The sequence below is a fragment of the Anolis sagrei genome, chromosome 5, assembly GCF_037176765.1.
Source record: "Anolis sagrei isolate rAnoSag1 chromosome 5, rAnoSag1.mat, whole genome shotgun sequence".
NCBI lineage: Eukaryota > Metazoa > Chordata > Lepidosauria > Squamata > Dactyloidae > Anolis > Anolis sagrei.
The window spans coordinates 75,984,219-76,001,436 of NC_090025.1; the positions used below are offsets into that span (position 1 = coordinate 75,984,219).

The 17,218-nt window shown below is 40.6% G+C and overlaps 1 protein-coding gene across 2 annotated transcripts in view; it reads left to right on the forward strand.

The window, feature by feature from the left end:
- TEC (tec protein tyrosine kinase) overlaps positions 1–17,218 on the forward strand; it is a 79,915-nt gene that overhangs the window by 6,613 nt on the left and 56,084 nt on the right. Inside the window, exon 1 of one of the 2 annotated variants that reach the window (XM_067468782.1) lies at positions 10,366–10,500. The exons of the other annotated variant lie outside the window; for it this stretch is intronic. Coding sequence (XP_067324883.1) covers positions 10,378–10,500 — 123 coding nt within the window. The 5' untranslated portion in view covers positions 10,366–10,377. Of the gene's footprint in view, positions 1–10,365; positions 10,501–17,218 lie in introns of those variants that run through there. 2 annotated transcript variants of the gene reach the window in all.

A 17,218-nucleotide genomic window follows, 5' to 3' on the forward strand; every position in this document is an offset into this window, starting at 1 on the left:
GTGTTCTGCATCATTAGGCATCATGACTAGAGCTCTTAGGAATTGTGATATAGTAAACATCTCTTATGTTTATTCACGATAGTGGGGTAGGAGTTGAAGTTTCTCAAGTCTTGCAGTTTCTCAAGTCGCTCCTGACATGACAAACAAACAAACAAACAAACCAAAAAATGATAGTGGGTTTGAATTTAGATACAAACATTGTGGATATGATATCTGATTTTAAAATGTCCTTTAACCTTTCCCCAACCTCAGAGTCACAAGTGCTATTGGGCTGCAATTCCCATTATCCCTAGTCTGCATAGTGGATAATCAGAACTGATAAGAGTTGTCGTTCAATAACATCTGAGGACCCAAACTGGGTGAAAACTAAAGAGCCCCAACCATGACGCAAAATGTATATAGTTGGCCCTCTTTCCACAGATTCAGCATCTAAGGATTCAACAACACTTAGGCTGCTGAAGGCAACCATAGGCTGATGTGGCTTGACACACGTGATCTTCATGAAATGCTAGTGAGATCTTCCTGAATGGTGGAGGGAGAACATTTTTCTTTTATCGATGGAGTGTGCTCTCCTTCACCAATTTTGAAGGGTTGTTTTAGTTTTTAACACACCCCTGCATTATAAGTGGGTTGCCAGTATCAGCTAGAAATGTTTTTGTTTAATTTTGTTTGTGGTGAATCTTTTCTGTTTGGCTGAGAGGATTTTTTGCAACATTAGCCCATGCTTTCATAACTTCCAGGCTTGACTATTGCAATGTGTTCTGTGGAAGGTTAACCTCTAAAACAATCTCAGAGTTTGAGCTAGTCTAAAGTGCTGTGGAACAACAGACTGGGTTAAGATTGGGAAAGGTATACAGCAGGGTTGTATACTCTCACCCAACCTATTCAACTTATATACAGAACACACCATGCAATGTGTGGGGCTTCAGGAATGCAAGGCTGGGGTGAAAATTGCTGGAAGAAACATTGACAACCTTAGATATGCAGATGACACCACTTTGATGGCCGAAAGCGAGGAGGAGCTGAGGAGCCTTCTAATCCAGGTTAAAGAAGAAAGCGCAAAAGCTGGGCTGCAGCTAAACATAAAAAAATCAAGATTATGGCAACAAGAATGATTGACAACTGGGAAATAGAGGGAGAAAGCATGGAGGCAGTGACATACTTTGTATTTCTAGGTGCAAAGATTACTGCAGACGCAGACTGCAGCCAGGAAATCAGGAGACGCTTACTTCTTAGGAGGAGAGCAATGACAAATCTTGATAAAATAGTGAAGAGTAGAGACATCACACTGGCAACAAAGATCCGCATAGTCAAAGCAATGGTATTCCCCATAGTCACCTATGGATGTCAGAGCTGGACCATAAGGAAGACTGAGCAAAGGAAGATAGATGCTTTTGAACTGTGGTGCTGGAGGAAAGTTCTGAGAGTGCCTTGGACAGCAAGAAGATCCAACCATACTTCAAGAAATAAAGTCTGAATGCTGATTGGAGGGAAGAATAGTAGAGGCCAAGGTGAAGTACTTTGGCCACATCATGAGAAGATAGGAAAGCTTAGAGAAAACAATTATGCTGAGGGAAATGGAAGGTAAAAGTAGAGGGGTTGACCAAGGGTAAGACGGATGGATGGTATCCTTGAAATGACTGGACTGACCTTGAAGCAGCTGGGGTGGTGACGGCCGACAGGGAGCTCTGGCGTGGACTGGTCCATAAGGTCACAAAGAGTCAGAAATGACTGAACGAATGAACAACAACAACAACAAAGTGCTGTGGATACCTCCTTATGGATATGGGATGGCATGATTGCATTTGGCCAGTTGTGAGATGAATAATCTTGAATCAGACTGAAGGCCTATTCAAATGTGCCTTCCTTTCATGTGTCCTGGTAAATATGAGAGGCATTCATTAAAGATTTTCCCTGGCCCACTTCTATTTATCACAGGACACTGAAACTGCACATGTGTAATGATATAAGTCATTTTTCAGATGGTGAGACTGATTTCTGAAGTCTCGATGTGGATTTTGGAGCAAGTTGTTGATTTCTACAAGCGAGGTGTTCACAAGTTGCTTAAAAAGATGCAAGAAGTGTGTGTCCCTAGGTGACACCTATGTAGAGAAGGACTAATAACTCTGCCAAGTTTCATTGCTCTCAGTCCACAGGAAGTGTGTCAGGGAAATCTTTAATGAATATACCTTGTATCTAATACACAAAGACACACTGTCCCATATGCTGGAGGTCTTCATTTCTTCTTCATTTTAAATATCGCATTTTTCTTTTTTTCTTTTTTATAACAAGTTTTTATTGTTTCAACTTTACAATATCTTGTTTATACTTAGTTTCCATTGATTCTCATATTTATACCCACTCAATTTCCATGTAACATTGTTTTTATCTGCCCTCTCTCTTTTTATACATCCTTCTCGTAAAAGAAAGGGGGGAAAGTAAAAAAGAAAAATGGGGGGGGGGGGGGTGGAGGGGAAAGATAGGTGACCTCCGGGCTATGCCAATCTAGTCACAAAGAAAGCTAATATCATAAAATATTGTATTATTCTTTCATGTTTTTATGCACTATGATTAAGATATGTGCAGTGTTCCTTTTTTTCCAAATATAGTCTGCCCCCCACCCCACCCCACCCCCAGCAATCTGACAGACTGTGAACTGGCGCTCTGCTGAAAGAAATTGAGGACCCCTGATATGCAGTATGGTTTTGTACCTGCAGGGGATATACTCCCAGACTTGGATAATAGTCAACCCTATTGAAATGAAGGACTTCTGGCCCAAGAATACCATAGAGTCATGCTAGAAGACCTAGAAAATGGCTAGAGGTGACATATTTAGTTGGATATGGATTAATGAATGTGTGGATATTGGTATAGCCATCATGACTAGTAGCCATTCATGTCCTAATCCTGCACAAATTCATCCAATCTCTTTTAAAGCCTTCTACGTTTATAGGACGTAATTACATCTTGTGATAGAGAGTTTTGCATTATCATTTTGTACTTGCATTTCTCTGATATGAATCTTCCATCATTTAGCACTCTTGTTTAAATTGCACTACCTACAAGTTTTGGGACTTCAAGATTTTGCTTTTTGTTTGAGTTTGGGTTCAAAAAATCTCAGGTGATGCTACTTGCTATATTGACCCCTCATCAGTGTTGAACTTCTCAGGCCCTTCGAGTTCCACCTTCACACAAAATGAGAAATACTGTGGCCAAGGGTAAGCAATTTAATGCATGACTTGAGATTGCCGGATTAATTCCCCGTATATTTGAAATTCCATATCTTTATTGGCATTTGAAAGAGAGAGTGGAATATGCTTCAGGCTGGTTAGTTTTATTTGATCTAATAAATACTAGATAAGGTCTGGAGTGTGCTTTGGTTGGTTGGTTGGTGAGTTTGTTTTATTTATCACACTATGTAACAAAATTTGAAAAAATGTTCTGTTCCTGGTTTGAAAGTGTTATTTCTTGTTTAATTGCGTGGTACTTATTTTGAAAGTAGTTGTCATGCTCCAGAAACTTTGTTTTTGTGGCTGCCACAAACTTTGTTGAATTAGTTGAGATTCAATGAGACATTCATTGAAAAATTAGGGCAAAATGTTCTGCAGAATGTCCTGCAAAAACAAAGTTTTTGCAGTTTAGTAAACTTTTCCCATGTTTTTATAATAGAAACAATTAGGAAATGACATTTATAACCCAGAACCAAAAATTGTGTTACATAATGTTACTATTTATTATTTATAAAATACAATCCCTGTACCTGCAGGATCAGTGTCTGCAGTTTAACCTACATGCATCTGACAAAATACAGTAGTCCCCTTACATTTATGGGTTTGGCATTTATGACTTGGATTATTTGTGGGTTTGTTGCTCCCCTCCTGAGCCTGAGATCACTGTATTCACATTCACATGCCAGACCTGGGCTTTGGGAAAGGGGAACACCAGTGACCACCTCTGCTGCCACCAACCATCTCCCAAGATCCGAGGCTGCTATGTCAGTGTGTGCACAGCAGCCTCAAGCTTTGGGTGGGCAAAGTGCCATGGATCACCCTTGCCAACCACTTCTGGAAGCTCATGCAGTGGTGGACATCTATAAGTGCTTGGTAGGCCATCACTGTTGCGCTGTCCTCTCCAGGTTTTCAGAAAGGAGCAGGGCAACAATGATCTCCCTCAACAACTGCTTCTGTGAGCTTGCCAGTTTGTAGGCTTCAGATGGCAGGTGGTGATGTCCATCGCTGGTTGGCTCTCTCCATCACTTTGGGAGGGCTGGATCACAGCAATCTTAATTGGCAACTGACTACCTGAAGCTTTGTTGGCTTTGGGGTGATAGTGCAATTGAGGTCACTGCTTCTCCCTCCACTCAAGTTGCTTGAGGGAGCACAATGATGCCAGCCTGATCTTGCAAGTTTGTAGGTTTCAGAAGGAGGAGAAATGTGACTGAGATTGCTTTTCCATTCTCCCCACAGTTTCAGGACGGCTGTGCCATAGTGATCTCAATCACCAACTATCTCCCCCTACTTCCAAAGCTTGTGTGTTTGTAGGTTTTGGGGAGAAATCTGAACATAGGAGACTACCCATGTTCAGATAGGAAATCATGGGGACAGTGGAGCAAATTGTGGGTCAGCGGGGCAAATCTGTCACCCAGCGCCCCGTATTGCCTGCATCATTTCCTTGTAACACCTGCCGGCATGCTTCTGCACTGTCCTCATGATTTCCTATCTGTACACAGGTAGTCTCCTGTGTTCAGATTTCTCACTTGTAGCACACTTCGCTGGCAGTAGCTGGTACGGAGCCCCACCAGAATTAGGTGTGTGTCATGTGATGAGATCCAGAGGGCTCCGTGCCAGATGCATGGGAAAAGTGTTCTATGATGGGAAATTTTCCCCGTGTGATGAAGTCCTAAATTGCCAAATGCCTACCAAAAACTTGCCAGTTTGTGGACATCACAGGAGTTTATGGGAATTTTGGTGGGGCTACGATCTTTCATTTTGGGATGATTTCAGTTCAGGTTGCAGCAAGGAAAACATTTAGTAGATTGCTTCAGTTGTGTATTCTGTCCACTAAATATTATCACTAATAATTTTCCCTGAGGAGTTATGTTCTGATTTACCAGATGTGAAAGAAGATAGTCTTTGTTGTTAAAAGACTTTCATTGCTGGGCTTCTAACCAAATACGTTTAAGGGACCTCTTCTCACCACATACTTTCCAACACACTATGAATGACTTTTTATACATAGGTGAAAGATGAACAGGATATAAATGTCATCTATGTATAACAACCTGTTTTGGGGTTTTGGGTTTTTTTGCCAACGTAGAAATAGATTTATATGCAGAGGTAGTTAAGATTTTCTTCTGAAATTTCTATATTTAACTTGTTTCCCATGAAAGCTTAGAAATGTGTACAAGACCAATTTTGATTTTTAATGACAAATTATTGCAGTATTGGCCCTTAATTATGCCTAGTGAAAAGCAATTCTCTGTGAGAAATGTCAACAACTTCCCTTTTTTAAACAGCCTAACAGTAACTTTTAATATCACAGACATTATTTCTCATATCTTTATCTCTAGACTGCCAATTGCACGCCAGATATCACTTCTGCAAGACGAACCTTGACCTAGAACCTTCTGCTTGCTGCCTATAATATAATTTTGTAATTACTTGACTACACATTGATTTATGGAAAAGCCGGATTATAAGTCCTACATGTCGTGAAAAAATGCTCTTTGCCCCTGTCCTCCTGTAAAGTCATGACAATACCCCATAAACTTAAAAGAGGTGCTTTAACAACACCCCAGAAAAGATAAGGCTAAATTTTTGTTACAAACTGAAAGTCTTTTCTGTACTAGATCATAGATTTATTTTTGTTTTACTTGCAGGAAACAAGTAATACTAAACAAGAGGTAATCTTCTGTTCATTTGATAGACTCCTATGTGGGCATTCAGCTCAATGTATAGTATTTTTGAGGATTCAGGAAATACAGTTTGCCACTGTAATTATCAAATCTAAGCTACACAGTATTCTATTAACTAGGCTTGCAGATGGATAGTACATAAGGTATAGGTAAAGGTTTTCCCTGATGTTAAGTCTAATCATGTCTGGGGGTGGTGCGCATCTTATCTAAGCTGAAGAAGCAGCATTGTCCATAGACACCTCCAAGGTCATGTGGTCAGCATGACTCCATGGAACACTTACTTTCCTGCAGAAGTGGTACCTATTGATCTACTCATATTTGCATGTTTTCGAAAGGCTAGGTTGGCAGAAGCTGTGACTAACAATGGGAGCTCATCCCACTCCTCAGATTCGAACCATCGACCTTTTGGCCAGCAAGTTCAGCAGCTCAGTGGTTTGACCCGCTGCACCACCAGGTCCTCCCAGATGGTACATGCTACTTATAAAAACATACATTTGACACACAATGGGAAGAGTAATACTATGAAATGATAGCATATATAGTGTGTTTCCGCTTCTCTCATAGATAATGCATACCGTACATCAATGTACTGCACCCAGATAAACAAACGGTGATACTAATGCCATAAAGATAAGCACTTCACCTTTTATTACTAGATGATTCTACAGGGTTGGCCTTACCGTTGGGCAAAGTAAGGTGGCTGCCTTAGGCAGTGGATGTGCAGGAGCCTTGAGGAATAGGTTTTGCTACGGAGGAGGATAGATATTCACCCGCATTCTCTTCTTTGTGAAATGGAGTTTTGGGTGAGTAGCTGGTCCAGCCATCATAAAAGAGAAAGTTTGTCCCTTGTTGGTTTCTGCAGGTTGAACGGGAAGAGAAGGACTATTATGTCATTTGTCTAAGGCAGCAGTATTCCTGGTGCCGGATTTGCTCATTTTAAAGAGTGTGCCTATCTCCCAGTTCATTTCAAGTGTGTCGGGTTAGGGTGGGTAAACACACATATTCTGTATGTGGTACAGAGCCATAAAGGCTTGGAATAACCTTCAACATACTTCTGTGATGCACCAGAGTTTGCCAGTTTGCCTTTCAGACCATGCAGGGTAGAGAACAAAAGGAAAGCCTGCTGCCTCAGGCCCTTGGGATATGGGTTTAAATATTCACCCACAGTGGTTTCCTATGAGAGAATGCATCCAGTATCTCTGGTTTCCACACTTCCCTTAAGAGTGAATTCTGCCATCCCTCTAACCAGAGGCTTGTGTGCTTTTGTCAAAGAGTTTATGTGGAGGCCATCACAGCCAATATCTTTAAATAGCTTTAGCCACATGATGAACTACAGCCAGTCCTCTATACTCATGGGTTCAATCATCTATGGATTCAATATTTCACTGTTTAAAAATATTAGAGACATTGGGAAAGCAAATTTTGATGTTATCATTTTATATAAGGGGAAACCATTTTACTAGACCATTGTATATAATGAGACTTGAGCACCCACAAACTTTGGTATCCTCATGAGGTCCTGGAGCCAAACCCTACCGGATACCCAGGAAGTGATTTATTATGCAGATCAGACAGCTTTTCTCTACACTACTGCAGGAGTACTGGGAAAAAAAATGCTTCCTTGCATAAAATAGCTAATGTGGTAAAAATTGTCTGGTTTGCATTAAACAGATAATGTGGTGACAATGTTTCTCTCTGGTTTGTGTGTTAGATTTCAGCAATATTATGCTTATTCATGTGTAATTTTCATGCAAATACTGCAAAAGATGTAGAAAATGTCCCCCCAGCAAGATCCAAGCTATGAGTTCCTGGGGAACTCTTTTCATGCTATGTGGACTTTCACTTTTGTATCTATTTCATAGAGATTATTCATTATAACCATCAGTTATAATGTTTACTAGGAGCCCCCCTTGGCACAATGGGCTAAACCATTGGACGCATGTCCGAATCCGGGGAGGGTGCGGATGAGCTCCCTCTGTCAGCTCCGGCTCCCCATGCGGGGACACGAGAGAAGCCTCCCACAAGGATGGTAAAACATCAAAACATCCAGGCATACCCTGGGCAAAGTCCTTAAAGACAGCCAATTATCTCACACCAGAAGCGACTTGCAGTTTCACAAGTTGCTCCTGACATGAAAAAGAATTGTTTACTAGGATGGTGAGGGACCAAGATTCAAATCCCCACTCAATCATTGGAAACCATTGGGTAAGTCACACTCTCTCAGCCACAGACAAAGGCAAGGGCAAACATTCTGGGAAAAGTATATGTGCTGGTACAGCTGTACCAGGAGCTCCAACTTCTTTTCCTTTCTATTGAGTGTTTGCATGTATTCCAAAGTTCCATGCATTTTGCAATAAGGTGGCTACCCTTGATTTGCAATAATAGGGCCAATGACCCATCAATTAGCATTATGTTCTTTAGTTCTGCCCCTTTTTCTGGGTTAAGGAGGGAAAAAGGGGACCTCCAGTTCACACAGAGAAGCCTTTCGTACAGGACGTAAATCAGTTCCTGTAGAAAGCTTCGTCTTTTACAGCTTTGCTGGGGGGTTCTAGCCCCACAGCTCTACAGATAACTACAGTATAGCCTTTGTTGGGGGATTTAGTTCCACAACTCTACAGCCAGCTCTTTGCTGGAGAAATACAGCTCCACGGTTTTACAGCCAGCCTTCACTGGGAATTGAAAGCCTTCTTTCCTCTTGGAAATCTACTAAAGGACTCTGTTTGGTAAGGACCACTTGCGGCAGCCATAAAGCAATTTGGATCGGGTGTAGGGGCCCACGCCAGCAGAGCTTAAGCCAGATTGCCCAGGGAGGGGTTGTGGGGGGGGGGGGGTTAGAGCTCTCTGCGTTTTCCAGGCTGATTGAGCTTGAAAAATGGGAGAGGGCTGTGTAGACTGCCCCTCGAAAGACCCAGAATTTCCGAGGGGGCAGTCCAGACAGCAGGCATAGTGGGTGAGACACGGGTCTTTCAGGAAGACCTGGATCTAATTCACTATCAAATTACTTCAGGGCAAAGCGAGGTTTTCCTTCTTTGTCCCAAAGAAGTTTGTTTTTACATGGGGCGTTGTTTGGATGCCCCACATAAAAATCCAGGAAGCCACGTGTTTTCCACACTGTGTGGATGCACCTCTAGATAAAATAGAAAATTAGCCCAAAATCAATACAATTAATAGATTCTAGATTCTTTGGAAATCTGTTCTTGTCTTTCAGTGTATTTGCCACCCATGCAGTTTTGTGTCACCTGCAAACCTGATAACAATTTCCTCTACCCCACTAATAAAAATATTGAAGAGTAATGGCCCTAGGACAGAAGCTCAATACCTCCTTTCAGTCTTAAGCGTAGCCATTGATATTGACGAAGGCTTTTTGAGCACAGCTTTTCAATCAGTTATGGACCCATCTCATAATGTTCCCACTGTAATTAATCATTTTGCTAATCAAAATACTTTGCTGAAATCTGATAACTGTAAGATTAGTCTGGCAGGGATTTGAAGATTATCGCCAAAACTGTGACTGGAACCCAGAAACAGACTGGAAATCAGTGTAGAAGTGTTCATGATTAACAGTTTGGCCTGCCTTTGGAACCAATTTTTGTTTATTTCGGAGGCAAAGCCATGGGAATACATGATAGAAGTCCAGATGTAAGGTGTACGTCTTTGGACCAAACCTACAAGCTCTATAAGTGAGCATACTTGGCATGTCAGCTGGCATTGAAGTGGCAAATTTTTGGTTGTAGTCAATATCTGGGCACTCAGAACTAAGGGTGGTTCCAGAAAATGATCTGCTTCCCTTCATCTTATTTCTTAGATCTCTACTAGGTTTTCTACTCTATGACATTAAATCTCTTTTTAGCTAGAATCAAGTAAAACAGTTGCAACCAATCTGCTACCTTCTGTGATAGTACAGCCAGTTCCTTCTTATCACCATTTTCAGACTTTTTCAGCACATTATAGAAGAAATGGCATCTGATAAACACTTCTTTCTTGGCCCTTGTTCCGGGGAGAGATTTTGTGTGTAGATAATGAGGTTAATAAAGGTGTGGCTACACTTGTGAGATGGCTTTTCCCTACCTAATTGACACATGTTTTGCGTATTTTGGGTGTTTATTTCCTAGATTTTACTGTTATACGTCAAATTAAAAAAATGCTGCTGTTTGTTACCGTTAATATAAATTATATGTTCATTTGAAAGAGATAAGAAACTGTTTAGATGCAAAACCATGACATATACTTTTTGTGTGGCCTTTCTGATAGCGAAGGCACTGCAGTCCGTCCGCAAAACTGCTTCCTCCGCCCACCATATGCTACTTCCTCCTTCTCAGAGTCACAGGGTACACTAGTGGTTTTTCCCCTCCTCCTCTGTGGTTTCTTCTCCCCCGACCCCACCACTGCTCTTTCCTGATTGTCTCGTCTTCTTTTCAGTTCTCTTGAGACTTGATCTTCCTGTCCAAGTGCTACATTTGTTGATGGCTTTAGTGAGCCAAAGGAATATAATTATTGGGGATACTTTTCTAGAGATTGATCCAGTTCCATATAGATTTCTGCAGATCTCCATTATGACTTGCTGGAGAAAAAGAGGAGGCAAAAAGGTGTGTGAGAGGGCAGTGAGTATTGCTTTAGTGTTGTTGGTTGTAACTGTTTCATAAGCCCTGTGCAAATATTATTAAAATGACTATGAACATTTATACAGTAGACTCTTGGCTAACCGGCACCCATGGGAATTGGTAGATGCCAGATAAATGTAGTTTCTAGTTGCTTGGAAGTTACGATTTTAACTAATACAGTGCCCCATAAAAAACCATAAACTCTGTATTGACTCGATATTAATTTTGAAACAAGGTACACAAAAGCGAATATAGACAAATAAAGACAAACCATATATAAAGTCACACAGTTATACTGTTTTGATGTATTATAAAACTAGCTTTTGTGTTTAAAGTATTATTTCTTTGATATTTCTGCTAGTTGCTTGAGGGTTCTGGTTGTTTGAGTTCTGGTTAATGGAGAGTCTGCTCTATAATAGGACTTAATCCATACCTTTCCCCCCCTCATTTTACGCTGTTTTATTTTATTTATTTTTTTGGTCTTTCAATAAGAGAAGTATAGCCAAATTATTTTAAAGATAAACTAGATACAACTGACCTCTTATTTTTCTGTCAGCTCCATTAACATGGGTTGGGGGATTACGTGAAAAGTAATCATGCAGGATAGAAAATCTGATCCTCCCATATCCAGACATATGTACTGTACTTCCCCTCCATTGCGTTCTTTTGCTATATTATTCCCTTCTTGGGGTTTGTTCTGGGGATTTAGATTAATGAGCAATAGACCAAAAGTAATGTGAGTTTTTGAGAGAGGGATTCACATGCTGATGCCATTATTAAAATTAAAGGCAAGCTGTGGTCATGGGTTCTCCCGTTAGGGGAGGGGTATCTCGCCCCTCTCCAGGTGGATCAGGATGTATGTAGTTGCTAAATTGTTTGGGGTCAGCATCACAAAGGAGTCAAAGATCACAGGAGACCACTGACCAGTGAGGGTGATCTGGTTTGGGAAGCCTCAAGATATTTCTGTTGGCAATCATAAGGCAGGAGAGGGACAAAGGAAGACAAAGGAATGATGTACCCTGCCTCACCGGGGAGGAAACTTGGTTGAAGCTGAGCAAAGCATCCAGACTCCCAGCTCCCATGAACATCTAAAACTAGGATTCTGTTTGTATAGTGAGTAGAATAGGGATTTCTCAGACATGTTAGACGATTTTGCTTCTTTAACCTCAGCTAAATATGACCTTGGCTATTTTGTAACTTCTCTAAGGGTGCCTAATAGAAGATTATTTCATGTAAAAACATTGTTGTTGTACCTTCAAGTCGTTTCAGACCCATGGTGACCCTAACAGAGTTTTTTGTTGGTCGGAGTATGTTACCCACCCAAGATTACCCATTGGTTTCCAGGGTTGAGTAGAGAATCAAATCCTGGTCTCCAGAGTTATAGACCAGCGTGCAAACCTCTACAGCAGAAATGCAGGGTGCATCTATACCAGGGGTCCTCAAACTTTTTAAACAGAGGGCCTGGTCACAGTCCCTCAAACTATGGGAGGGCCGGATTATAATTTGGAAAAAAAAAAGAATGAATTCCTATGCACACTGCACATATCTTATTTGTGGTGCAAATCCGCTTAAAAACAATACAATAATTAACATGAAGAACAATTTTAGCAAATATAAACTTATTATTATTTCAATGGGAAGTGTGGGCCTGCTTTTGGCTGATGAGATAGGATTGTTTGTTGTTGTTGTGTGCTTTCAAGTCATTTCAGACTTATGTTGACCCTGAACGGGGGCCGCGTAAAAGATCTCGGAGGGCCGCATCCGGCCCTCGGGCCTTAGTTTGGGGACCCCTGATCTATACTATAGAATTCATGCAGTTTGACATCTCTTGAACTGCCATGTTCAAGGTTATGGAATCATGAGAGTTGTAGTTTTACAAGGTCTACAACTCGGTGTATTCCAGGAAGTCATGGGGTCATGGAGGTTAAAGCAGTATTAAATGTCATTAATTCAACAGTGTAGATGCACCAGTAGATTGCTTGCTCAAAATAAAAAGATTGCTTTTTCATACTCTTGTCACATGCCTTTTGCTCGCATTCTCATCCCTCACCACAAAGGGGGAATAGGAAAGTCTCTATAGAGTCCAAGAGGGAAAAGACCACGTCAACCCATCAGGAGTTTCCCACTGAGCCAGGGGGGCTAAATCAGTAGGTGGAGGCAGCTTAGATGATTTCAAGGAGTCCCATCCACTTGGGATCAGGAGCAAAGCTTTCATACAAGCACACATTCAATCCTCTATTTTATATACAATCAAGGAGCATAGAGAAGAGACACCTTAGGCTGGAGACATATGGGTGTATCTGTTGCAGCCCAACCACCTATGTGGCACCTTTTCACCCAAAATTAATTAGTCCAAGTATAGCTCAGCCAACAGGAATCAATCAACTTATTTAAAGTTTATTAAAGAAAAGAGTGTTATATAGAACAAGCTAGTTCAATAGTACATTCCAGAGTACAAAATAGCAAAGTATTCTCCAGGTATACATAAAAGGCAACAACAGAAGTACAACCCAAATAGTGACTTCAAAAATAATTCCAAAATATAGGTTACAGTCACAGTACACAGCAGAGTCCAATACTGAAACCAAGTAAAAAACCCATAAAACATAGACAAAGAACTGTATCCAAAATATTATTTCCCAATATCAAACAAGAAAACATGACATGAAAACAAGGCCAGAATCTCCTATCCAGAGAACATTAAAAATGACTATCTCTTGAAAATTCAGTCTCTCTCACACAGAACAATTCAAGGGGCTAACTTAAACCGATTTCATTCCCATGGAGACGCTATCAGTCTAACACGTGGAATCCCGTTGTTTATTTTTCAAATACTGGGAAAACCTTAATTGTCTTTCCTTGGCACTATCTCTTTGTAACTGTAGGTGCTGAGTTATAGGCATCAACCCAACATGTTCCACCTCCCTCGCCTCTTTCTCAAGGTCAGGAAGATCCTATGGCAGCGTTTCATGGGTAACGCTATTCCTCAAAGCAGATCTGTCTGTGAGGCAATTCCCATCATCCAGAGAAGAGCTACTTTTTCCCTCCGGCACTACAGGAGTGGTGGGCTCCAATTCAGGAGCACAAGGCCCCACTACCAAAGGGTCCCCTTCCTTCTCAGACCAGGCCTCAGCAGTATCTCATTTCAGTAAGACTAATTGATCCATACTAGTTTAAGTAATGCCACTGAACTTGAGAACACACCTTGGCATTGGTGCCCCTGGTTGTTGTAATAGCTTTTATACGATTTAGCATCATTATGCTTTTTGGTGCTTTGTCCAATGTCTGAATGATGGAAATGACATCTGATCCCATATGATATTAGTTAACTTTAGTTGTTGAGAAAATTATTGTTTGGATCCTGAGCAAGTTAGTTGGATTGACATCCCTCTGAAACCAGTGTGAAAAGTTTATCACAATTAATTTAAGTTTCACTGATTTCAATTAATCGATGAGTGACTGATTTGCTTGTCTTTTGTGAACATAGTCAGATTTGATTTGTCTAGATTACAGTTTTCTTGATTATAGAAACACTTGCATGGGATTATAAAGCAAGAGTCTACTGAATGCTTGTGTACCATGAGTGAGCTGCTCCATGTTCACTCTTGTGTGGTGCCTTCTACAAGTATTGACAACACAATTTACCAGACCTCAAAAGTCAGAATTTTGCATAAAGTGTTTGCACACTTTCACAAACCAAGATTGCAAACCAGGATGTGGTTTTAGTATATGCTTTTCGGCTTATAAGCAAGAAGCCAGGGTGGTTTGGACATCAGCTTTCTGCTGCTTGTTGGTTTAGCCATTCATATTTGCAAAGAGAACAGAATGAGCATAAACAGGCTACCTGCACTATTATGCACCTTGTTAAATGTTAAGAGAGGATACCCCCAAAATCCTGGTTTACTGTTATGTATGAACTTTAATTCACTCCCAGCAGTTTTGTTTCTTAGCTCCAAATGCTTCCTCTACTGCAGACAAATTTGATCTCCAATGAAGTGTGACAGGGCTTTTTGTGTGGGTGACTGCTTTACTGTGCTTATTTTAGGGTAATATAAAGATGCACGTGCTTAGCACAGTTGTGTCCAAGAAGCAAAAAATGCAGGTTTCAGTTTTTTCCGACTGATATATCATTTTGCAGAAGTGCATGTACTAGATGAAACATGAAAATAAATCAGAAAGGCTTAAGCAATTGCTGTCATGAATAATATAAGCTACAGACATGACTGGATAGCATATAGGAGATGAACTCAGACTAATATCTCACTGTCGGAACACAAAATAATTAGTGATCCTGGTTTCTGAAAAAGTGAATTATGCTTTTTCTCATTGGAAAGAGAGCAGTTCTGTTTGCTTTTAACTAGTTTTCCTTCACTCTCTTATTCTTCCTTCTCTTCTAATATTGTGCATTGAACAGGAAATTGAAGGATCTTATTTCTGTTTAGTGTGCCTGAATTTTACATTTGGACTAATATTAATTATAGTTAATGGAAACAAGGCGTAAGATATTGTTTGAAATAAACTTGGTTTAATTTGTCATCGGTTTTAACTGCACTTTCTTTAGGTTCTCTAGTTTTTTAAAATGTTTAAAAAGAAGGCAAAAACATCCAAATTCTTCCTTGCGGCAGAGGAGGGGGTGCCATTACTGGAAAGGGTATTTCTTTGCAGCTGCGACAAGGAGGACGGGGGTATAACTGCTTCAAATGAGGCTGGTATTATTCTTGCTATGAACTGTTATTTTAGCAAACATAGCGAGTGTGAAGTGATGTTGACAGTTCAACAATATCTGGAAGTCCACACCTATGCTTAATTCTTTTTTAACATTACCAGTGGACTGACCAATAGTGTTATGCAGCAGCCACAAAAATGTGATTTTAGGCTGCACCACAATAGGAGTAATGTATCTACATCTGGGTCCTCAAACTTTTTTAACAGAGGGCCAATTCACGGTCTCTCAGACTGGGGCAGGGTGTGTGGTTTGAAAAAACATGAACGAGTTCCACACTGCACATACCATATTTTTGTAGAAAAACCATAAAGAACAATATAATATTTAAAATGAAGAACAATTTTAACCAACATAAACTTACCACTATTTCAATGGGAAGTGCAGGCCTGCTTTTGCCTGATAATAAATACATACTTTATTTAATCCGAGATAGTCAGATTAATTAAGATTGTTTTTGTTGTATGCGTTCAAGTCAAGTCATTCAGACTTAGGATGACCCCTAAGTTTAAAGGAGGGGGGATTACCTTTGAGGTCCGCATCCGGTCCACTCCCCTTAGTTTGGGGACCCCTGATCTAGATCAAGGGAAGTAATGGTACCACTTTATTTTGCATTAGTCAGACCTCACTTGGAATACTGTGTCCAAATCTGGGCACCATAATTAAAGATGGATATTGACAAGCTAGAACGTATCCAGAGAATACTATTGGGAGTGCTTTGATTATGTGTTCTTGCATGGCAGAATAGTGTTGTATTGGCTGGTCTCTTCTAACTCTATGATCCTACCCTGATGTTTCTTCAGCTGCTGTTTTTAGCAGGTTGTAAGTGACGTGACAGAAAGATAGCTCCTAGAGTGACATGTTTTCCCAGATGGTATCTTCCATATAAAGACTTTAGATACTGAGTGAACTGATGGAGGAAGTTTGTGCGTACAAAGGCTATATATGGCCAAAAAGAGCAGATTCTATAATGTACTATCACTTCATTGTGTCATAGAATTATACAGAATGAAACCTTATATAGTGTGAGTAAGTACATTTGAAAGTAAATCTTGAGATTGTTTTGGAGTGTGTGAAACTGATTCAAGTGCATTCAAGCCTTGTTGGTTTCGTTATGTGAGAAATAAGCAAATACTGAAAGTATCCACTGAAAGTGATACAGCCAGCAAGTCTGTGTGTTTGGGAAGGATGCCCTGGAGGACATCTTGGTAGACACTAAAGATAAAAAGTAGATGATGCCTACTACTAAGTAGGCATCATCTACTTTTTTTTTGGTACACTGCTTTTAGGTTTGAAGTACAGTCTGCCCTCTGTACTCATAGTTTCTGTATCTGCAGATTCAACCTGCCATGGCTTGAATATTTCCCTCCCCCCCCACTTGATTTTGTCATTTGATACAAGGGACACAATTTTACTATGAAATTGTATATAATAGGACTTGAGCATTCTGTCGCATCCCAGACTTGAAGCCACCTACGACCACAGCATCACATCGGAGTCCAAGATAGAAGCAAAAAGTTTACTGTAAAAACTCCAAAAGAGATATATAGATATAGATATAGATATAAAATCCAGAAATCAGGAAATCAGGTGTATAATCCAAATAATTGGCAATCAACTGCCACTTGTGGATCCAAGGGTAAAATAGTCCAAAGATAGTCCCAAAACTATTCCCTGTAGTAACCTACGGATGTGAGAGCTGGACCTTAGGGAAGGCTGAGCAAAGGAAGATAGATGCTTTTGAACTGTGGTGTTGGAGGAAAGTTCTGAGAGTGCCTTGGACTGCGAGAAGATCCAACCAGTCCATCCTCCAGGAAATAAAGCCCGACTGCTCATTGGAGGGAAGGATACTAGAGACAAAGTTGAAGTACTTTGGCCACATCATGAGGAGACAGGAAAGCCTAGAGAAGACAATTATGCTGGGGAAAGTGGAAGGTAAAAGGGAGAGGGGCCGACCAAGGGCAAGATGGATGGATGGCA